This window comes from Magnolia sinica, chromosome 2, assembly GCF_029962835.1.
Source record: "Magnolia sinica isolate HGM2019 chromosome 2, MsV1, whole genome shotgun sequence".
NCBI lineage: Eukaryota > Viridiplantae > Streptophyta > Magnoliopsida > Magnoliales > Magnoliaceae > Magnolia > Magnolia sinica.
Genome location: NC_080574.1, coordinates 3,215,276 through 3,240,580, shown reverse-complemented (window position 1 = coordinate 3,240,580; position 25,305 = coordinate 3,215,276). Strand labels below are relative to the sequence as shown.

The following is a 25,305-nucleotide window of genomic DNA, read 5'->3' as shown; positions in this document are numbered from 1 at the left end:
TGTGTTTGTGACCTTATCGACATGTTGGATGGCACATAAAATATTCCAGTGCTCCCATGAAGTTTTTAATGGTTGGGACTCAATCATGGTTGTTTCCTGTGGTATGGTCCACCTAAGATTTGGATCTACTTCATTTTTGGGGATCATACCTTAAAATGAGCTGTCAAAATGGATGGACAATGTGGATGTAAGACATACACAATACCAGGCCTCACATTTATTAGAGATCTACCAATGGAATGGGGATCTAGCCAACCCGTGCCACTTTGAATAGAGCTATACATGGAGCTGAGTCGAGTCGAGCTCTGCCATGTTGGCTTAGCTGGTTCCCATGACTACCTCAGCTCGAGTTTGAGCTCACCTCGGCTTAACCTTCGAGCTCAAACCGCTAGCTCAAGTCGGCTTGACTATTAGAGCGAGCGAGCTGGGTTCGAGTTGAGTCGGAATTGGCTTGACTATTAGAGCGAGCGAGCTGGGTTCGAGTTGAGTTGGAATTAGAAATAGAGAGAGAGAGAGAGAGAGAGAGAGAGAGAGAGTCGGGCAGGTGCGTCTGAGTTGGGCAAACACTCCACTCTTGGTCTTGTCCAGCAAGCGCGATAGGGAGGAAGAAAAGGGTTAAAATAATAATTAAAAAGCACTAATGATACAAGGATTCACTTCCAGTAATCATAATGTCTAATTCTTCAATTCATCTAGATATTCCAAACTCACAACGCACACATCACTTTTTTTTATTTGTAATGAACAGGGTGCTTGCGGGTTTGTGTTTCGCACTGCACCTATAATAGACGGAAGCAGATTGCCTAGGTATATGAGTTTTAACCGTGTTGTCCATCCATTCTTCCATATCATTTTAGGTATGAACTAAAAAATCCAAATTCAAGGATCAAATGGACCAAGCATTGGGGATTGAACGCCCCTATTAAAAACTTCTTTGGAGCCACAAAAGTTTTTGAACGAGCTTATATTTGTGTTGTCCCTTCATCCAGGTCTATATTACCTTATGAACATGTTGGATGGCAAATAAACATCACGGTGACCACGGTGGCCCCTATGAAGGTTTCAACTGTGTATCACCATCGCTTCCTGTGGTGTGGTCCACTTGAGCTTTGGATATACCTCATATCTAGGATAATAACTAAAAGGATTTGGAAAAATGGATAAACAACCTGGATAAAAAAAACTCCACAGAGCCCCTGTCTAGACCCATTATTATCCACCCAATGCATCACTCAATTTGTTTCCATGAAAACATTCAAGAGCTTTGGGCTCCACCATTAGGGGTATACATCGAGTTGAGCTGACCTCAGCTCGACTCACTAGCTGACCTCAGCTCGAACTCGGCTCGGCTTGGTCCTCGAGCCCGACTGGCCACCTCGGTTCGGTTCGGTCAGCAGCTCGGGCCAGTTCGAGCCAAGTTCGAGTCAAGTTCGCCATTGCATCATTTTCTCAAGCACCCGGATTGCCCATTCAAAATCTCACTATATTTGAGACAACAACAATGGTTTTATAGGTATTTTATCAAGCACCATCTAAGCAACATAAAAATCAAGAAATAAAGGGTGTTGGTTTCATATACATACCTTCCTTGCCACCAGCGACACTTCTTTGAAGCATTTCATCAAACACTTGGTGAGCAACATCAATATCAAAGTAACTGAGTCACCGAACTAGTTCGATCCAAGTTTGATTCCAGCTTGGTTCGATCTGAGTCAAGTCAAGCTGGGGCCAGCTCGAACTCCGCTCAAGCTCATTTTCGAGCTCAAAAAATCAGCTCGACTCGGCTCGAACTCATCTTCTAACCGAGTTGAATGGAGCTTTTTCGAGTCGAGCTGAGCTAGCTAACCGAGCTAGCTCGGTTCGTGTACACCTCTATCCACCATGTTGTATATGTTTAGGACGTTTATTTTCACTGGAAAACAGGTTTGATGAACGATAAACCATAGTTGGTGTCCCATCTCATTGTTCCTTGTGGTGTTGCTCACCTGATTTGTGGATCTAGTTGATTTTATGCTACAGGGCCTGACACAAAGGATCTCACCTCGTGGACGGGGTTGATTTCACATATACAACATTGTAAGCCCGAAGAGGACATTGTCGACAATTACGTTCCACCCACAAATATAACATGGTGATGCTGACACTGATCTCGGGGTATGTACATTGGTACGGTGGAGTTGTACATTTGTGTGGACCCTTGACAACCACACCATCAGTTTCTTCAGCTGATGTTAGGACCTGACTGAGGCAGATCCAAAACTCAAGTGGGTCAGGCCGCAGGAAATTAATCCTGTGATGAAAATGACCTCCAGTCACAGGTGGGGCTGTTATTTATCTCCAGTCACAACCGTCCAAATAGTAGAGCCCCACTTAGATTGCCCTGTCTGGAATGTCAGACTGAATATGACAGAGAATCATGACCTCTCACTAATGGGCCTTTTTTTTTTTTTTTCCAATAAATGACTATCAATCCAACAGCTAGGAAGATTCCTTCCGTGCAATTATTGGATTGTTAGCAATCTACTATGTGTCCCATTATTTGGGCGGTCCTCACTTGAGCTGCATGCCAGGAGCGGATTAGATGCGGCCCCGGCCTCACCCAAGAAGGTGCGGCTATTACTGCTTGTGGACCCTAGATCATTTTTAAGCTTCTAAAAATGAAGAAGGTTAAAAATAAGAAACATTGGTGATGAACTCCATACCATTAAAACTTTCCATGACCCACTGTAATGTTTATTTTCAATATACTTGAATTTAAGGAAAAATCAAATATTTCAAAACTTTTATGACCCACTAATGGTTAATCATTACTTTTTCCTATGAAGAATTGGATCCGGTTCATTTATGGGCTCATATCCTGAAAATGATCTGAAAAAAAAAATGGATGGACAGCTGAGATATATAGTAAATACATCAAGTTGGGTCCACCGTAAGGGCTGCACCATCTTGGGTGAGGTCGTGGCCACACCTAATCCGCTCCCTGCATGCCACATGTACAGAACTACCTAGCTACATGCGGCTGCATTGTATTAAAACCTACAGCTAGCGTTCCTCACCTAAATATGGCAGATTATTGGATTGCTCAAGGGTTTGTGTATCCTTAGCCTTTAGGTCATAATTACAGATGGGGCCCACAGTCCAGAAATCAACAAGTACCAAGTCATGTGGAACATCTGATCGGTGTAAAAGGTAGGTCGCTCCCACTAAAGATTAAGTTTAGGTGAGGCTCCTCAACTGTACGTGTTATGTATCTCCGGTTGGAACTGCCCAAATAGTTAGGAAGCTTTCTTTTTCATCATCCAACAGATGCCCACCAATCCAGTAGTTAGGAACAGTCTTTTCAATTTAATTATTAAATTGTTATTAAGATTGCGCTGTCCACAATGTCAGAATGAATAGAAAATCCTGACCTCTTATTAATAGGTTTTTTTTTATTTCCTTAAATTTATACCACCAGTTTTCTTTTTCACCATCTAGCAGATGCCGACCAATCCAACCATTTCTTTCCATGTCATTATTGGATTGCTATCAAGTTTGCCCTATCTGTATGCAATGTCAGACTGAATGTAGAGTCCTGACCACTAACTAATGAACAATTTTTCTCAAATCTGTACCACAAGTTTTCTTTTTCACTGTCCAATGAATGCCAACCAATCCAGCGGTTCGGAACATTCTTTCGATATAACTACTAAGTTGTTGTATATTAAGATCGTGCTGTCTACAATGTAAGACTAAATATAGAATCCACAGTTAGGAAAATTCTTCAGATTATTAGGTTGTTATGAAGATTGCGCTGTCTGCAACGCCAAACTGAATATAGAATCTTAACCTCTTACTAATGACCAAAATTTCTCAAATCTGTACCACAAGTTTTTTTTTTTTCACCATCTAATCAATGCAAACCAATCCAGCAACGAGGAACATTCTTTCTGTATAATTATCAGGTTGTTATTAAGATTGGGCTGTCTGCAATGTCAGACTGAATATAGAATCCTGACCTCTTATTATTAATGAACATTTTTTTTTTCAAATCTGTACCACAAATTATTTTCACCGTCTAATGAATGCCAACCAATCCAGTGGTTAGAAATATTCTTTCGATGTAATTATTGAGTTGTTATAAAAAAAATAAAAAAATGCGGCCCCCACAATGTTGGACTGAATAGAGAATCCTGACCTCATTAGGTACTAATGGGTTTTTTTTCTTCTTCTCAAATTTCTACCACAAGTTTTCTTTTTGGGTGCCATTCTTGAGCGGTCTCAACATAAAGCATATGCAACCCAAGTTTGGGTTGGATTGGGTTGGGTTGGGCCTCAGGTCAGGTTCCTGTTAGAAAAATCTAACCCGAAATCAGGTTGTGATGTAGAGCCGGCTGCAGATAGTCCAAATGGACAAAAAAATGTCCGAATGGAAGCATACATAATCTATTAGATGTGGGCCTAGTCTTACGTGAGGGCATGATGTAACTAGGCCTCAAGAGATTTAGATAAGAGAAATTCATTCCAGATTGAGAAAAAATATTGTTCAAAGCGCAAATCATAATTTAACCATAACTTTTGATTCGGAATGAGCTACAAAATGACCTATGAATTTCAACTGAAATTTCGTTCTGGGGCCAACCGATATGTAAAAGCGTGTCACTTCACTTTGTTTAATGAGAAATGACTCTTTGCTACTGAAGTTTTCTGTTTTTCGAAAAACTTATTATTTTTAGTAAGTTTTAGGTTATACATACTTATTTTTCTTAGAGTTTTAATATTTGGTGTCTTCTTGGGACTGTGTGCAGAAGAATTCAGGTTGGAATAAGGTAGGCACACCTCATGTTGAAATTCAAGTTGGGTTAGTTAGGTTGCAGGTTGGATGTCTTGAGGTCCGATCCAAATTGCCCCAGTTGCACCCTAGCTATTTTTACGTAGTGCCTGTAGTCAAGGGTGCACTTTGGATCGGGTACAACCCGAACACGGATTTGCTCAACGCCAAATTGCTAGCCTGGTAATGGATCTCGGGTCGAGTAAGGCCTCAGGTTGCGAGCAAGGCCTTAGGTTGCGAGTGGGTTCGGATTGAGCATTCAATACATGTGGTTGGCTTGTGTGTTGGGTAGCTCAGGTTGGGGCACTGATTAGGATCTTGTTGCGGTAAAGTTTTGAACACCTTTGTGATGGGCTTGTGCTGGGTAGCTGAAGTTAGGTCTCAGGGGTCGAGCCAGCCCCGCTTCAGGTTGGATTGAATTTGGGTTAGCCTATTAGGCAACTGCACCTCACCCAGCTCGCTAATATTCCATCTATGGACATTGTCCATATTCATTGTATCTTATACTCCTTCACTGTATTTATACTCCATTGATGCAGAGAAAAGTATACACTAGAAAATGATTCAATATCATTTTTGTCATGGAATCATGGATGGTATTTGATCTGGGCTAGTGTTTTCGACAGTCAGATCTCGTTACAACATCCAGAGTATACATTGACTTACGGTGTATCAACTCCTTGCCTAATACCTCAACTTGACTGGCCAGTTCGGATTTGCACTCTTGTATTTTGTAAAGGCGAGGGTCATCTTTCAGCTACTGAAGCAATTAATTTCAAATTGTTGCAGGACCTTGGTTAATTTTATTATTTTTGTATATGCTTTGAAGTCAGATGATTCATTTTTATAAGGTTTGAGTCTATTAAATAACATGTTAGATTAAGGTATATAAGAATTTTTAAAAAAATTTTAAATTAGTCAAGAAATAATTAGTTGTAATCTATTAAATATATGCCTACTGTTATGTGAGTATTGCATGTTTGATAAAGCAACATGGAAGCAATCGTTTCAAGGCAAGTAGATTAGAGGGACTGAGTCTAAGCCATTTGGATATACATGATCACCTAATGAATCATGCCACCTGTCCAGGAACCACTAACTTCCCCACATTCATTGATGACCATTAAATGTGTCGTATGGTATTCATAAATTCATATAATAAATTTAAAGCATTTGAATATTTTAAAAATACAGGACATTAATTGTGAGCTATCCCATGTCAAGTGATTAAGATTCTTAGAATTAATATATGATAAGACTTGAGAGTATACTTATTGTCTCTTAGAGAGCTATATAAAGATTATGCAGTAGAAAGATACTTGACCCCATACATATATATATATGGGAAATGGTTCTATGCGGTGCTGTGTGGGCCCACCGTGATGCATGTCGAACGTCTTTCCCATCAGTCAGATGCACCATTCCATGGTGGGCCTCAGGCTTGAAAATCATGTCAATCCATAACTTTTGTGGGCCACACGGCATACAAAAGTTGAGAGGGGTTACCCTCCCATTAAAACATTCATAATCATTTTCTGGGCCCATCAAGATGTGGTTCACAAATCCAGCCCATCCATTATGTGTGTACCACTTGGATGAGAGGTCAGACCAAGTTTCAGATGCATCCAAATTTCAGGTGGGCTCTACCAAGTGATTTTATATGTTTTAGGATGTCTTCACATGATTTTAGATGGTATGGCCCACCTGAGTTCTGTATACGGATGATTTTTGGGATTTCTCATAATTTGAATGAGACCCATCAAATGCACGGTGTTGATGTTCGGCATGCATCATGATGGGCGCACACAGCTTGACCTCATGGGAAGTTCTCATGAGGTGCCCCCCACCCCAACACACACACACATACTTCCCATGAGGTCCACTGCATAGAACCATTTCCACACACACACACACATATATATAAAGTTTCCGTGTGTGTGTGTGCATGTGCGTGAGTGTGTGGGGTACTATGAGTCCCCCTCTCGGAACTTTCCATGATGCTAAGTTGTGTGGGCCCCGTGATGTGTGTCAAAAATCTACTCCATCAGTTAGATAAAACATTCCATGGTGGGCCACGGGCTTAAAAACCAAGTAAATCTATGACTTTGGTGGGCAACACCACACACACTAGTTGAGAGGGTTACCCTCCCATTAAAACATTCGTAATCACTTATTGGGCCCACCGAGATGTCGTTCACAAATCCAGACCATCCATTTTTGTGTGTCCCACTTGGACAAGGGATCAGACCAAATTTCAGCCGCATCCAAATACTTTTAAAAGTTTTAAGCATGTCTTCACATGGTTTTAGATGGTATGGCCCACCTAAGTTCCATATAAAGTTGATTTTTGGGATGTCTATAACCTAAATGGGACTCATCAAATGCACGGTGTTGATGTTGGACACACATTGGTGGGGTCTACACAACTGGACTGACCTAATAGTATCATAACTCATGGGAACTTCCCGTGAGGGTGAGCTGTGTGGGCCTCACCATAACATGTGTTGAACATGTACCCCATTAGTCAGATGCACCACTCCATGGTGGGCCACGGGCTTAAAAATCAAATCAATCCATGACTTGGTGCACCACACACATATAGGAGTCGAGAGGGGTTACTCTCCCATTAAAACATTCATAATCATTTATTGGGCCCATTGAGATGTGGTTCACAAATCCAGTCAATCCATTGTGTGTGTCCCACTTGGATGAGGTGTCAGACTAAGTTTCAGACGCATCCAAATTTCGGATGAGCCCCACCAAGTGATTTTATATGTTTTAGTATGTCTTCACATGATTTTAGATGGTATGGCCCACCTGAGTTTTGAATATAGCTGATTTTTGGGATATCCCATAATTTAAAGGGGACCCACCAAATGCACAGTGTTTATATTCGACACGCATCACGGTGGGGCCCACACAGCTGGACTTCACGAGAGCGGTTCTTAGTCCTGTTTTCACCCTTATCAATCTAACAACTAAATATTGCATTTTATGTGGGAACCGTATTCTAGATAATTTCGCAGGCAACATAGGGCCAGCAGACCACTCCGAGACCCGGTATTGATCGGTGATGCGGGCCACCATGGTGTATTTGTTTTATCGATGCTGTCCATCCATTTTGTAGCTCATCTTAGGGCATGAAAAAAAACGAGGCAGATCCAAAGCTCCGGTTGACCTCAACAAAGGCAACAGTGATGATTGAAATACCTACTATTAAAAACTTTTAAAGCCTAATCTAATGTGTTTTTTCAATCCAACCTGTTGATTAAGTCACACAAGGAATCGAAAACTCAAATATCAGCTTAATACAAAACTTTTGTGACCTCCGAAGGAGTTTTTAATGGTGAGCGTTCAATCACTACTGATTCTTGTGGTGTAGTCCACCTGAGAATTGTATCTGCATCAAATTTTTTTTTTTTTTTTTTTTGGCCAATTCTCTAAAATGAGCTGGAAAAATGGAGGAAAGGCACGAAAGGCATGGATGAAAGGACGTGGATTTCCTGCGAAAGCCTTTCGCAGGAAGTTCCTGCACTGGAAAACTGGGTGGGGCCCAACGTGATGTTTTTGAGAAATCCACCCCGTACATCAGTGTTCTGAGATCATTTTAGGACCTGAGACTAAAACTGAGAAGGATCCAAGACTCAAGTGGGCCGCACTAGAGTAAAAGGTAGGTATGAAAATTTCTACCGTTGAAAACTTTCTGGGGCATAAAGTGATGTTTAAATGACATCCATACTGTTAATAACTTCATTCCTACTTGGATGAACTGAAAACACAAATATTAGCCTGATTCAAAACTTCTGTGGCCCACAAATATTTCAACTGTGTACGTTCAATACTCACATTTTAGGTCCACTTGAGTATTGTATACCGTTCATTTTTAGTCTATCATCCTAAAAATATCTCAGAAAACGGATGTACGGGGTGGATTTCTCAAAAACATCACGTTGGGCCCCACCCAGGTTTCCAGTGCAGGAACTTCCTGCGAAAGGCTTTCGCAGGAAATCCGCGTCCCGCGTGAGTCTGCTTTTCTGGTTGAGAAAAAATTCAATGCAGCGGAGATCCGTACCGGTGGTGATTAAGGCTACAGTGAGTAGTCGCCGTCTGTGCAGTGGCCCTTTAATGGATGGGAAAAACCAAATACTCAAGCGTTCAAATTTAAGAAGGAAAGGCCCACTACTACCACTGTGATTTTTGAAGCCCATCAACGTTGGGGCCCTATTTGGACGGTTTGGCATGCGTCATGTTCATTTGAAAACTGTACGCAGATGATTGCATGTGTATGATAATGACATTCTATAAAGGAATATGATATATTACCTCACATATGTTTACGGTTTTGGATCTAAAATACGTGGTGCTTTGCATCCGTGGTGGGCACAAAAGGATAAGTGCATCTCAAGTGGCCCATTATTGAAGGGCCCACATTAATAAAGGTCCGGCTCACATGAATGCATAACTGTTATGGTTGGATTAAATATAGAGAGCTTTGTAATGGGCACAAAAGTCAGGCGGCTTCGGTGGATTCCTGGCTCACCCTGATAGTGGGGCCCACTATGATGTATGTGTCTTGTATCCACCCTGTCTATTGTTTTGGAAACTTATTTTAGGCATGATTCCAAAATTGAAGCAGATCCAAATCTGCTATTTGTGTGGTCTCTTCATCCAGGTCTTTGTGACCTTTTGAATATGTTAGATGGAAAATAAAAATTTCAGTGCTTCTCATGAAATTTTTAATGGTGAGGATGGACGGTATGAATGTAATGTTGTAACTGTTTTGCAGGATTGACGGATCGCCTATACATCAATAATGGACATTCAATACTTTAATCTTAAAGCATACGTGATTAGGAAGACATTTTTGATTTCTTGATATACCCAATAGAAATCCTGATCTCCCATGAGAACCTTCAATGAGATTAGGATTTTCTCTCATGTGCTGGTAAGGGGACCAAAACATTTATTTATAAAAAAAGAGGGTTAGAGAAGCTTACCCATCACACTTCTCTACTCTAGGAATTTTCGTATTCGGCTTATTAATCGTGTATAGGGATCACTGTTTAATCGTCCCGCCCCAAACCTATTTACAATGATCACAACTATATTAGGGCCCACTGAATCACTTAATCTGAATAACTCAACGGTTAGATCCAAATTGATAATCATGTCTGGCCGACCTGATAAGAATCTTACATGTAAGGCACATGCATCATAGTAGGCCCCATAGTTAGGGATCCATGACCTTGGTGAATCTAGGGATCCACCCAAACCGGGCCCACAAAAGTCACATTCGGAAATTCCCTGAGGTGGGCCATGCAACAGAATGAAGTGAGCATATGAGTACACGTGGTTAGCTTGTCATTGTATTGCTTAGTATGATTGGGACGGCTAACGGCACATAATCCGCATAAATCATAGGTTTAAAACACGAAACTTGACTGGACTCGATTCGAAACTCTGTCGAGTTAAGTCATGTTGTCCTACTAGTTTTTTTGACTTTTAAAAAAAAAAATAATAGTTAATAATATTTTAAATAGAGTCCAATTGCTGAGTGCTTCTACCAGTTTTTTTAGCAGAGTTGAGTTTTTTAATTAATTAATTTTTTATTTTTAAAATTTAGATTGAGCTAGTGACCAAGTCGATTTTTTTTTTTTCCTTTTTTTTCTTTTTGAGTCAACTAAAATCTAGTCAAATCCAATCGACTTGGACAACTCGAGTTGAGGTTTTCTAAAATTCTCTAAAACTGGTATGGATAAAGTTGCTTGGTCCGTTTAGATCGAGAAAGTGAAGGAGACGGTTGTTATTGTTAAGGTAACATGCACTTTCATTTGCAACGACAGTGATGATCGAGGATAGAAATCACTGATTAATAAAATATTCCCGTGATTTAGCGAGCAGCTCTATTCCAAATCAGCAACGATTGATTTTGGCATTGTAACTCAGTTAATGACTCGGTAACAGGAGAACAAAAAAGTGAAAAACTAGTGGAGATGATTTGATTTTCTTACGAGTGAGTGGCTTGCCTGATCAAGGGGTATAAAGCTATTGGAATATCGCCCTAATCTATTAGCCATGTGGATGGAACAAGGCTGATCCTAGCTGTAGATTGGGATGACTATGGGTCTCACATGTATAAATCAATAATCCTTTCCATTTTTAACACCTTGACTTATATCAATATGGATTAGATGAGGAGTGAGACTACTGATTGTCAATGGATATTTAAGATTGAATACAATGGTCATTAATTGAAGAGAGTTGTTATCTATAGATCTTGGTACCTTATTTGCTTCATGGCCATCACATGTATGTAAGACACCTGTAGATAATTTTATGATAAGATGTATAGTCATCTTATATAAAGTGACTAACTTGGGTTAAGATGTACGGTCTCCACCATCAAAGAGTTAACTTGGTGTTGGTGTGCCTTCGCCCTTAACTCACGTACCAATATGAGTGTATTATAGATACAAGATTCATGCTAAGACCTTTGAACGCTTATATTGGTCGAAGAAAGTTCATGTTTCCTGATCTCAAAGCACTTTGCCTTAAATTAAATGATCATAATGATTATAACTTGATGCTATATGAAAATGATTAATCCTTAGACATAAGGATGTATAAGGGTCATGATCCTAATTGCTAGGCTTTGGCTCTTTGCATGATGCTACTGTATTACTATTAAAATTGGATATAGTTAGGTACTGACATGAGAAACCATTGATTCCTGCATGGGACAATATAAGATCCACTAGGTTAACATAAGAATTCATATATGACTAGATTTATTAAATTAGAGACTCGTCAAGTAAATTTTTTTGGTTGGATAAAACACTTAAGTTTTGTTTTAATAATTAAAATTGTTTTGATCACACTTAATAATGATCTAATTGTCTACATCTTGTGGTATACTATTTGAACATTATATGATATAGATCTCTAATGTATAACGATGAAGGATTAGATTATAAGTACATAATATATGAGACGAGTAAATTAATTTTCTTCCCAGTAAGTTACACAGGAGTTCGCAAGGTGGCGAAACCCATACTTAGATGGACCCCTAAAATTCTAACTTCTTGTCTATATATATAATCATATCCCTTATAAGAGATATAAAAGACAGAGCCCTACACTCCCCCAAGCATGTGGTGGAGAGAAAGAGTGAGTGAGTGAGTGTGTGTGTGTGTGTAAAGAGAGAAAGTGAGGAGATCCCATCTTCGTTCTTCTCCATCTTCATACGTATGATTATGTGGTCCACCTTATAGATAATGTGCATCAACCTTGATGCCTAACAGAGGCATGGATGAGGGTTAAATCAAGATAGATTAGGGAAAGAACTCTTGAGTTAGAGGAACAACATCGGGATCAAAGTTCGCTATGCTATAAATATTTTTAAACTATTTCAGTTTAGATTTGTGTGTGTGTGTGTGTGTGTGTGTAGAGTGGTCTCCTACGCACCGTAATGCAGGAGACCTTGAGTGTTTGGGGCTGGGATTACCTAGAACGGGTGGCCCCAACGTAATGCATTTGTGAAATCAACTCCAAGCATTAGGTTCACGATGGAAATATATCTGTATCTCTTACGGAACAATCAGATTCAGGATTCACTTGGGCCACAAGCCAAGGGAAACAATAGGAGGGGAGCCTGGGATTGAATTTTTGTAGGGACTAGCCGGTCTTTATATGAAATCCACTTCATCCATTAGATGCCACACTAAAATTTAAGTACGGGTCTAGAAATCTATGACTATTCTTGATTCAAGTGGCCTACATTAAGGGAAATGGTTTGGACGGTGACTAAATCCTTATACATATTCCTATCGCACGGTACACCTGAACTATATAGAACTGATCCATTTTAGTAACTCAAATCTTAGGTTGACTTTTGAACCCAGACCTGCCCAATGGGTGTTAAAATTTTCAGTCGGGTGGGGCTCAATGACCAGTTGTGTTGACCCAACCCATTTCCAAACCCTGGAAGCGGGCACGCAAAGTGCACTTGCATGAGGCCCAATTTTACGTAGCTTAGATGGACAGATGGCTGTTGATGACCCAGCATTCAAAAGAGAGCCTTCGGGCCGGCGAGGGTGCAAGCTGTCCATCTGGGTCAAAGTTAATGACATCACACGATCCTGACCATTCAAATCACAGGTCATTCAAAGATTAGTAATGAAGATTGATGTGTCATATGCTGCCTGCATTAGAAAGGGCTCGGAATCCCATGGACCAATTGGCACAAATATGTCAACGGACAATACACACGACACAAAACGTGGGCCCATTTTGAATCGATCATTATACTGAAATGACATATATAGGACCATCCTGACCATCCTACTGGTGGCTATCATGTGAGCATAGCACGAAACTGTTATTATTTCTGGTTTTTTTTTTTTTTTTTAAAAATTTAAATAATCGATGAATGAAGATCTAAATGACCGTAGCAAAAGAATTGATGGGTGTTATAACCGAATTGCTGATGGTCGTCAATGGAGCCCACCAATTGGACAATCCAGATTAACTTGCATTGGGAAAAAATAAATTTGTTGACATCAATTATGGGAAAATATGAGCCGACCCTAATTGGGCAAGCATAGCTCGACCAGTCGAGTGACCGCGTGAGGGATCAGGGATGGCTGAGCAAGACAAGCCGACTAGTACTCTGGGGTGAGCTATATTACTTTGTCCAAGTTATTTTGCAAGGCTTTTACGTCAGCTTGAAACTTAGAGGAAGTCATAACACACATCGTCCACCGACCTCAAGTAGGATCTCATCAACAGCATGGTTAAACTGTCAACGGAAGGACTCAGATTATAAGGTCGGCTGTGCGCCCTACAATTGTGCTCAAGACGTAACTCCAGTAACGCACACATGGAGCAACATCCAACCCACGATCTCAGGGTAACTACCAACTTCAATGCATGCGTCGCTCGCGTTAAATGGCATGAATCGTACCGAGAACGACGAACATGGTCGTTCAATCCAAAAAGTATAAATAGGTAACTCATTGGCATAGACAGGTACGTAATATCTCACACCCTAAGCCTCAACTACACTACTAATTAGACCCAGATTCTTAGCCGACTTTGGCATTGGAGGGTCCCCTACTCTAGTCAGGGTCTCCTTTGTCCTTCTTCTGTGCAGGCTTACAGGGCTCGGTGCAATTGTTCGGAGCTTGGTGAGGGTGAACCAGATTTTTGCATCAATAACATCCACGTTCTAAAATCCTTGTCCGAAGTTCATTAGGGCTATCAACAAGCCACACTTAGACTGGTGTTGAGCCCATATTTTGAACTGGTTGGGCTAGGTTCGTGGAGGGGTGCAGCTAGGGTGGTTGGATTCGGTGAGGGTCACCAAAAACCCAAACCGACCTAATGATGAGTTGGCCTAACACACCCCAGGGCAATGAATGGTCAATGCTAGCACAATTTATGATAGGTCGGGTTAGATAAGGCCAGGTATATATGATTAATATTTTTAGTTAATGAATTAATACATAAAATGAAACATCTAACAATAAAAAAATTAACACTAAAATAACTACAATAACCACTTAGAGTAATATAAAATGGATGGTTTTGATCATGGAATCCATAGTATGGACAGTTCCAATCATGAATCTTATTGGCTCTACTGGCCATGATTTTACATTTATAGATCATGTTCGTTGGTTATAACTCATGTATATGTATGTGTTGCATTTAAGGTCGGGTTCAGGTTAGATTGAGTTGCCCACCCGTTCAATCCGAGGCCAACTCAACCTTGGGTTAGTTAGGGATTTTAAACCCAAGCCCAAGTGGTTGTTCCATTCAGTTTTGCGTTGGCCCAAACCAAGTTGTGTCCGAGGTCTATCAGGCCAACAGCCACACCATAAAATAGAGATAGGGTCACGCCAAAAAGAAAACCTCAGCCGGCCATGGCAATAAAACAGGGCCGCTGCCTGAAATTATACCTCTGAATTCTCTGGCTGTTACACTCCTTTAGCACTAGCTTCTCACAAGGGACATATGCTACACGTGTGCCAGGACCAAGACTCTCATTAGTAGGGCTGTCAATGAGTACCCTGGCCCGTGGCCCATGGGTATTCCATGGACCTGGCCCAATTTTAATGGTCCGGGTCCCCTTTTTTGACCTGGGAAGAAAGTGGGTGAGGTTCGGATCTCACCTTTTGCACTTTATTAAAAATCAGGTCCAACTGAGCTTGCTTTAGATCCATGTGGTGACCCAATTAAAGTTGGATCTGGTCAGGTCCGGATCCAGTTAGTTCTAATAGTAAAATTAGATATTTACTAACATTGAAGACTACAACTAATACAACTAATGTATGTGAGTGGATGTCACGCAGATAACATGGTAGTCCCTCTGAGCCTGGTATTTTATTTTTATTAGGTCATTAGTTGGATGATTTAAAAATATTCAGACTAGACTAATAAATAAATTTAAAATTTAAATATTTATTTACATAAAAAATCATTAAGTTTTCACTACCATTGAGTAGATACCCAATAACATTGCAATAAAACACGATATTTTGAAAATAGTGCGATAACATCTTTATGTTTTTCATGATTTTATCACCAGATTTTCAAAATCTCGGTCATATATTTCACACAGCAGCAGAGTCCATTGGAGCTGACCTTCCATGTTAGGAATGGAAACTCAGGTGGGCCACACTGAGGGAGAAGTTGGTAGGAGATGCCCAACCAAACCTCCCCAAGGTTTTTAAAGCCAACACCGTGATATGTTATGTCATCCAACTCACTCATCAAACTTGCCCCTACTTTGAGGGCCCGTTTGGCCGGGTGGATTGGAAGGGATTGAATGGTATTAGGGTGGATGGCATGGATTTCAAGGTAATGATGGTGTTGTCAGTGGATTGTCTTGAGATCCATGGGAATGCTATATCGGGTCTGTTTGGCACGCCCGGCCAATCCCGGGATCAAACCTTCCCATCCCTTCCAATCCCTCGAACCAAACACGTCCCAGGCAAATTTGAATGGATTAGGGTGGATTGGATGGGATTTAAAGGTAATGATGGTGTTGTCGGTGGATTGTCTTAAGATCCATGGGATTGATATATCCTGGGATCAGATCACCCAATCTGTTTGGCACGTCCGGCGAATTAATCCTGGGATTTAACTTCCAATCCCTTCCAATACCATCCAATCCCTTCCAATCCTCCTGGCCAAACGGGCCCTGAATGGACAAACCAAAAACCAAGCTGGTTCAATAATTAGGTTTGGGGCATGACTCAACCTTGTTCCTTGCGGTGTGGCTAAGCTAAGTCATGTATCCGACTTTTGTTCATGTGGAGGGCTAACCTGATGGGGTGGTTATATCATATGAATACACCACGTGGGTCCCACAATATTCTGGTTTACTACTGCAAGCTATGGTACCAATATCATGTGAGCACACACCCCTGTATCTACGTGCATTTGTCTATGAAAAACACAGACCAGAACATCAAGGGCATGTTTGGTTGTCAGGGAATTCATACCCTTATTTATTTTATATCCGGAGAGTAATAGAGTCGGCCTAATACTTACCAGAAATGTAAAAACCAGCAACCAAACACTCCCTTAACACGTGTATTACACAACCATACAGCCCCCAAGGTTTACACGTACATGCACTGAGGCCCTATCCAGCCGTTCCAACCAAACGTACACTCATCATTATTATTATTATATATTATTCTTTAATGAAAACTAAAATATAATACGCTGAGAAATGTAAAGACCAGCAACCAAACACCTCCCTTAAGGTTTACACTACCATAATGATAATATAACCGCTCCATTGCAACAGAAACTACCGACTATCACACATGCACCATTACCATCATCAGGCCATGGCTAACCATACCTCTTTCTCACCCTAACCATCAACCCATTCTTCTTAGGAAGGACCACGGATATCTCATGAGCCGCGGGCTGGCCTTCCACCACTTGAACATGGAAGTTACAGAGCAATGCAGCCACAACCAACTTCATTTGAGTAAGAGCTATATCCTTACCCAAACAAGTCCTCGGCCCTGTAAAGAACACTAAGAACTTGTTAGAATGTTCAATTGACAATGTCCCATCCTGTGCAATCCACCTCTCGGGCTTGAACTCCATGCAATCCTTACCCCAGATCTTCTCCATCCTACCCATTGCATACAAAGAGCAATAGATCATCAACCCTGGCCGGACCCTGTGGCCCGACGGTAGAACATCCGGCTGCACTGCCACCCTTGGGACAACTGGAACGGCTGGATATAGCCTCAGTGATTCATACAAGGCGGCGTTTAGATAAACCAACCGGCTCAGCTCTTCTACGTCCGACACTCTCGGTTTCTTCCCTCTCTCACTATCAACGTCTCCCGAAATCGACCTTGGTTTCTGCACTTGGGTTATTTGATATTAGCCAGAAGAACCATGTGAGAGCTGAGCTGGTGGTGTCCTTGCTGGCAATGAGAAAGTTCATAACAGAGTCGCGGAGGAATTTATCAGATTTCAGCTGACCTGTTTCATCGTTGCACTGATAATCCATGTAGGATGTTAGCATATCGGTTGCATCTTCAGCCTCTGCTTTTCCGAGTTTCTCAAGATCTTCTCTTTTGACTGAAATATAATGGGCAATGAAATTATCTATTACCTCCTTTGCATTTGCCAGCTTCTTCTTTTTTCCAATCTTCAACCATCTTTGAAACTTCCACCAGAAATTTGGCATGACATTTCGGAATAGAATCGCCTCACTCCCTTCATAGATTGCCTTTGCAATCGGGACCGTCGGGAATCCAATGGAGAGGCAGCCTGGGTCAGCACCGAATATTAAGGTGCATGCGTTGTCGAAGGTGAACCTATGAAACACATCTTGCAAGTCCACAACCATGTCTTGCTGGGATGTGTGCTCGAGAACAGGTATGAGCCCATTCCTTGCCTTCTCTTGTACTGTCTTTGCAAGGAATTTACGGAAACTCCGATGGATGACGATGGCGTTGGCCATTTTGCGATGGGCTTTCCAGGAATCGGAGTCGGTCGTCAAAACGCCATCTCCAAGAGCATCGAAGGTCTGCGAGAAATGAGAGCCCTTGTTGAAGTTGGAGAAGTTGGTCCTGGCAATGTAGGTGACGTTGGCCGGATCACACGTTATGATCGTTGGTTGAGCAAGCAATGCGGTATTGTGGACATCAGTGCACCCTTTTTCACGGAGGATATCGGTCACCCAGTCGTGCAAGCGATGGACATTGGCGATGAGGGATGGGAGTGTTCCAATAATGGGCCATTCCACAACAACAACCTTCTTCTTTTGAATCCAACGGTGTAGGAAGAAGAAAGAAGCAAACGGTAACAAGAACCATTGCCAAGCCATTATTGGAGTTTGTGTAATTTGCAAGATGATATGGTTTCGTTGAAAGTATTTATGATGGGTGATTGCTAGCCACACATACACGCTCTCACCTGCACATGCAGCCACGGGCGAACTTGAAGAGCGCGTGACCATTGTGCGGTGAGTAAATTCTGTCATTGTCCACTCTTCGTTTATCCAACTCATTTAAGTGTTTGAGCCGATAGTTGAAGCATATTAAAGCTAAAATCAGACCACATCAAGGGTTACAATGGGATAATAACGTCCACCTTTGAAATTAACCTTTCTATGGTCCATAACCATGTTTCTTTGTCATCTAACCTGTTAATAAGTCACACAGACATGAATGAATGGAAAACACAAGTAAAAGCTTCATCTGAAACTTCTGTGAACCCCAGCTAGTTTTCAACGGTAGGGTTTGATTTCCACTTAGTTTGGGATCATATATATGTTTCAATTTTTGAGTTCATGCCCATAAATGAGTTCGAAGAACAGATGGACTTGGGGGATAGTGACAAATGCATCACGGTAAGCCCCACAGATTGAGTTCCTCACTGTAAGGGGATGTGGATTGTGTATGTAGTAAACCCTGTGGGTCCCACCGTCATATCTGGATGACAGTGAGAACTAAATGCCTACTTGGAAACTGCTTTGCTGCCACTGGAGTTTTGGATAAAGATGATATTTGTGTTTCACCTTCGTCCATGTCCATCTGTGTGACCTTATAGACAAGTAATTAGATGACAAATAAACATCACTCAGCCGTTAGGAAAGTTTTAACTATGGACGACATCATTGAACCCACCGTGGCTCACACACACACACACATATATATAAAGAAATGGTCCTACGAGGTCGACCAAAATGGAATTTTCTATGATGTCGAGCTTTGTGGGCCCCACCGTGATGTGTGTCAAAAATCTACTCCATCAGTTGGATGCACCATTCCATGGTGGGCCATGGGCTTGAAAATCAAGTCAATCCATGACTTGGGTGTGCCACGCCACATACAACGGTTGAGAGGGGTTACCCTCCATTAAAACATTCACAATCATTTATTGGACCCACTGAGATGTAGTTTATAAATCCAGTCCATCCATTGTTTGTGTCCCACTTGGATCATGGGTCAGACTAAGTTTCAACCACATCCAAAACTTAGGTGAGCCCCACCAAGTACTTTTATATTTTTTAGGCATGTCTTCACATGATTTTAAATGTTATGGCCCACCTGAGTTCCATATATGGGTGATTTTTGGCATATCCCATAAACTAAAGGGGACCCATTAAATGCCTGGTGTTGATGTTCGACAAACATCACGATGGGGCCCACATAACTTGACCTCATGAGAAGTTCCCATGAGATCAACTCATTGTACTATTTCCTCTCATATATATATATATATATATAAGCCTAATTTTTTGAGTTGTTAATATCAACAATTGTAACAGGTCCTGAATGGGTGATATTAATTGATGTGCTCCCTCCACTAACTAACCCTCTTACAGACGCCCAGATCCATTGCTCAAGTGGTAGACCGAGTGAAAGATACCTCATTTCAGTAATGAGGTCTTGGTATCGATTCCCTGTATGGGGCAGCTAACAGTGAAATGCAAACTAACAAGCCAAAAAAAAAACCCTCTTACTCTTCCTGTAGTTCACCACCATTTTGAAAATATCAATGACTCATCTCTTCATACGTGCAACCTAGGTGTGGCCGGTCTTATCCATCCTTTTTTTTTTCATGCCACTGAATTTATGGTTTTGGATCATCTGATCAGTGTGATTTTTTCAAGGAAAGCTATGAAGAGTGGACCAGATTTGATGGATGGTCCAGATGTGTATATTGGATGCCAATGAGTCCAAATGTAACTAAGTGCATGGAAGGGCTGGGATGTACCTAGCTGGCTAGTTTTATTTCTAGTAGGTATTAGTCAATCAATGGAGTGATTTTCATTTCCAATCAAGTCAGTTCCAGAATTTACTATCATTGGCTAAAAATCTGTCATTTATATGTGAATTCAGACCATTAATTACAACCCACGCATTTCCTGCTATCAGTGTTTTAAAACCGGCCGGGGATTGGATACTGACAAGGTCAGTAGCCAAATCCCTACTAAGTGACATCACCAAGCTCTGTGGACCCCACCATGATACATGTGTTATCCATACCGTCCAACCATTTTTAGAGATCGTTTTATTGGCATTAGAAAGAAAATGAAATAGATATAAAGTTCAAGTGGACCCCACCATAGAAAATAGTGGGGACAGTGACATCCACCATTCAAAACTTCTCAGGGGGTAGTTTCCGATGAAGCTGATATATATATATATATATATATATATATATATATATATATATATATATATATATATATATATATATATATATATATATTCACTTCATCTACCTTTATGTTAACTTACGAATAGGATGGATCTCAATAATACATCACTGTGGGCCCTATAAATGTTTCAACAGTGGGTGTGACGGCTCCCACAGTTATCTATGGTGGGTTACTTGAAATTTAGATTTATCCCGTTCTCTTTGTAATGTCATCAAACGTTTTCTACAAATGGTTGAACGGTACGAATGCAACACATGCTCATGGTGGGGTCTATAGAGCTTGAGGACGTCACTTCAGTAGCAATTTGGCTATGACCTTGTTGGTATCTAATGCGCGCCATTTAAAACCAGACCGGTCCGGCCGGGTGCAGTAATGCAGCGGATTGTACGCTGACAAGGTCAATAGCCTAATTACTGAAGTGACGACCCCACCCTCATGCATGTGTTGTATCCATACGGTCTAACCATTTGTAGAGGTCATTTTGTGGCATTAGAAAAAGAATTATATAGATCTAAAGTTCAAGTGGACCCACCATAGAAAACAGTGGGATCAATCACACCTACTGTTGAAACATTTATAGGGCCCACCATGATGTATTTTTTTAGATTCAATATATTTGTAAATTAACATAGAGATTGATGAAGTGAAAACAAAAATATAAGCTTAATCGGAAACTTTCGTGGCCCCTAAGAAGTTTTGAACGGTGGATGTCACTGTCCCCACTGTTTTCTATGGTGGGGTCCACTTGAACTTTAGATCTATCTCATTATTTTTTTCATCCCATAAAACGATCTCTCCAAATGGATGGATGGTATTGATATAACACATGCATCATATTGGTAATTAGCGCTTAACTTGATTGCTCGTGAAATTTGTATCAATTACTTTAAATTGTATTTGCTTGACTCAAAACCTGTAGATTAGTTAGCACTATGTTACTCTGAAATCTGGGATTCATCGCTAAATCCAGTTGTTCTGGGAAATTTTTGGAAATTCTGGATCGGACCTGGACCGCGCGTCGAAAGTCTGATAGCGATGATCTTAGGCTGTTAGGGCCACCATGTTCGGCTTGACCATCACCTTGAAAATCAAGTCCATGTGATGTTCTGGGTCGATTTGTTTGAGTTCGGAGTGAAGAGTGTGAGAACGGTTGGAAATTTAATAAGATTTTATGAAATCTGAGTCATGTCGCTTGTGCGATGATTTTAAGCAATCTGACCGTTGGATTCTGACCCAATTTCACCCTCTGATCAGGGAAGGTGGCCCAAGCATGTCCTTGTGCTTGTGGACCTGATCGAGATTCAGTGACCGTTGAATTGAGTGTAGTCTGCCACGGCTGATCTGAAGATCCGTCGGTACGAAAACTCAGCTTGACCTAGATCCATGGTCAGTGAGCTTAAATCCGACCTTTCGTGGTAATAGGCCCACCAGAAGTGCTTCGTTAGATCGTGAGAGGCCGGTTTTGGTTATACCCTAAGTATACCTTGGCCCTGGGGTTATTTTCATCAATGTTAGGCCTATTTATAGACCTTAAAACCCTAGCTCTCTTTTTCATACGAATTTTCTAACCCTACCTAAGTGAGAGAGAGGAAAAGAGAGAGAAAGTGAGAGAGAAGTTGGTGAATCATCTTAGATTATTTCCTGTTCTCATTCATCCTTTAACCTTCACTTTGAATCGTTATTCCGGCGATTCTGAGTTCATCTTTTGGTAAGTTAACCTAACCCTAATCTGTGTTAGAGCTTAGAATAGTCTTGGTGTTGTTGTATCTCATTTCTATTCTTGTCTTAGGTTGTTCTGTTGCCGTTGACGAAGACATATCGTCTGAAATCAGTTCGGTGCTCTTTTCTGGCTTAAGGTGCAGACTTTAAGTGTATAGGTTATAGTTTTCAAGGCTTTCAATGCCAGTTAATGATTTATTCTTGCTATGGATGAGATTTCACATGCTAAATGTTATGTTTATGTTGCGTTCCTGATATGCATGTGTTATATTGAGATTTGTGTATTCTATGTGTATTTATAAAGTACCGTATGCGTATAAAATATAAACTTGTGTTTTCCATGATTATTTGTCATGTATGTATGTTAATTGTATGTGTGACAACTCCTTGGCAAAAGGAATTGTCCAAATGCGTGTATTTCAACATACATCATGTATGTTGTTTTATGTATTTTAAGTGTTTGTAGAAATGTCTGAATGATCTAAAGTGTGATATTTCAACCTAGTATGGGCATTGAGAAGCGATTCTCAACTCTTCCACTAGTGTGTATGATTTCCTTCATGTAAGTTACATTCCTTGTTGTTTAAATTCATGTATTACTTATGCTTACATTCATGTTAAGTTGATATTCTTCAAATGCTTGAGTACCACATGATTTGAGTTGTTGCTCCATTACTGTTCTACATTCAATACGAATCATTGTTGTAGTGTAATGTGTGTGGGACTATGCATTAGTCCAGGAAATCAGTAATCGGCCTTAAGATCGTTGCTGAGGTTGCTTTCGCCACGTAGGACATATTAGACGAACCCGAGTCGTATTAAAGTTGTCGGCAGTGGTTTGGTCACACGGAGTGTTTGCGCACTCTATGTCGTTCAACCCAACGTGCGCTCGTGCTAGTCGAGTTCGTCAAGTAACTCGATTGTCCAATGTATGTTCACCATCTATGGACGCTACTGTTTGAATCTAAGGTACCAAACTTACCGATGAAATCCTATTAATCTAGGTACCTTGATCTGCTAAGACTCATGAGCCGGACATGGTGGTATGGGACACCGTGGTCGAGCTGTTGGCCTACGCTGGGGTGACGAGCCTCCCCGTAATGACCTGTGAACAACTAAACTCGTGAGCCGATTATGGTGGTATGGGACACTATATTCGTGCTGTCGGCCTACATTGATTGGTGACGAGCCCTTTGTAGTGACCTCGACCATACCTGGATACCGCATTGAGGTGACGAGCCTTATTGTAGTAACGATGGTATGATAGACGTGCATTGATTGGTGACGAGCCCTTTGCAACGACCTAAAACCATATGATCGTATGAGATGTCTAGGACTGACGACCCTAGAATGGATCACTGTTTGGATGGTGATATGAGGAAGGTATCTTAGCTTCCCAATCCTGTTGTATGAAAAGGACTAATAACAACTTGGTAATCATATTCATGCACCGCATTTGCATGTGCTTTGTAAACGTGACGCACTTTGAGGCGATGTCATGCGTAACGTAAGATGAAGACGCTGGGGGCGTACGCGTGAGGGCACCCATCATTCTGCATACATCCTTGCATTAACAAGAGTACTTAGGACGTGCTTGATTATTCTGCTTTATCATTACTGCTTGATTGAATTGATATCATGTTAACTTGTGCTTTATTGTTCCACTGAGTTGATCACTCACTCCCACGTTCTGGGGCGGTGTTTAAACACCCACCAGACTCTGTCTTAGTTGCTGATGTTGCAGATGTTGATGCGACTTCTGAGGCAGAGCGGGAGATGGATGATGATGAGGCTGCTTTCTCTTTTATGCAGTTTTCAGACGGGTTCTAATGAGCCTCGTTCTGATGCATGGGATGCTGGGATTTCTCTTGGAAAATTAAATGATGTAATTTGATACTTATAATTTTGATAGTAACACTTAAATTACGACCTGGTATGTATATGTATTTCAGGGATCTGCACATGTACACATTTATTTCTATAAGTCTTCCGCTTGCTTTCTTCACTTATCCCTAAATTATATTTGCTATTTGGCTTAATCTATTCCATGTTTTATGCACTAATACAGACAACATACATCCATCATTAAATATGTTGCATAAGTGATGTTTTGAAACTCGGGACCTGAGTTATGCTCGACCCCCGAATTTCAGGGTGTTACAAGTTGGTATCAGAGCATGATTTGGATTAAACCGGACCTGGGTTATGGTCACACATCGCACGCTGTGGCCACTTTAGTGTATTTGGGTGTGAGTTTATTGTAGCTTGTGTGTTTGTGTTTCGTAGCTTCTATTGGCGAAAGTTCACTGAAAACATTCGCCGAGATCGAGTCTGTGCTCTCTCCTGATCACACACAACGACCCGAAACCTTTCCTAGACCATCTATTAATGAGTTTAGATGGTCTATCTTCCCTTTTCAACCCTTAAATCTTCAAGAAATCTCTGTTTGAATCAGATTTCTGCCTGAATGGCCCGATAGGTGTCGAATCATGCAAGGGGCCGATTGGGGCATTTCCAGTGGGGCCCAGGGGGGGACTCACATCTTTTTGAGCATGGGGGACTAGGAGGACCTCGCCCAAATGGCGAGGCATCACCGGAGAGTCCAGAGACCGGCGATGCCATCGCTGGCTCGGCGAGGCCTCACCGATCAACGGGCCAGGCCGGCTCGGGCCCGACGTGATTTTGGCCTAGTGTGGTCCATCCCTCCATGGTTCGGTGATTAAAATCTCTTCTAAGCCCTACTTCCTTCACAAACTTCCCTCCCAAGCTCTCTTTCCTTTCAAGTTCTTCTCTAAACTTCTCCAAAACTCTTCTAAATCTTCTTCTTCTTCCATTTTCGTGCAAACCCTATCCACCCATCTCAAAACTTCACTTCCCTTCACTGTTTCCCTTTCCTTTTCTTCTTATTTGGGCTCTCAAGTCCTCTTTTGGGATCTCAAGTGTGTGGAAACTTTTCATCCTTTCTATTTCTCTCTTTTTCTCATTTCTCATGGCCCTCTTTGAGTTCATCACGGCCATCTTTTCCATTTCCTCCATTCTTTCTTTGATGGGGAAGAAGAGAGCGCCC

At 41.2% G+C, this 25,305-nt stretch overlaps 1 protein-coding gene across 1 annotated transcript in view; it reads right to left on the bottom strand.

The window, feature by feature from the left end:
• Window positions 1-16,397: 16,397 nt before the first annotated feature.
• Window positions 16,398-25,305, bottom strand: part of LOC131231925 (noroxomaritidine synthase-like) — a 37,553-nt gene continuing 28,645 nt past the window's right edge. Inside the window, exon 2 of the mRNA XM_058228322.1 lies at window positions 16,398-17,195. Within this exon, the coding sequence (XP_058084305.1) occupies window positions 16,676-17,195 (520 nt within the window). The 3' untranslated portion in view covers window positions 16,398-16,675. The remainder of the gene's footprint in view (window positions 17,196-25,305) is intronic.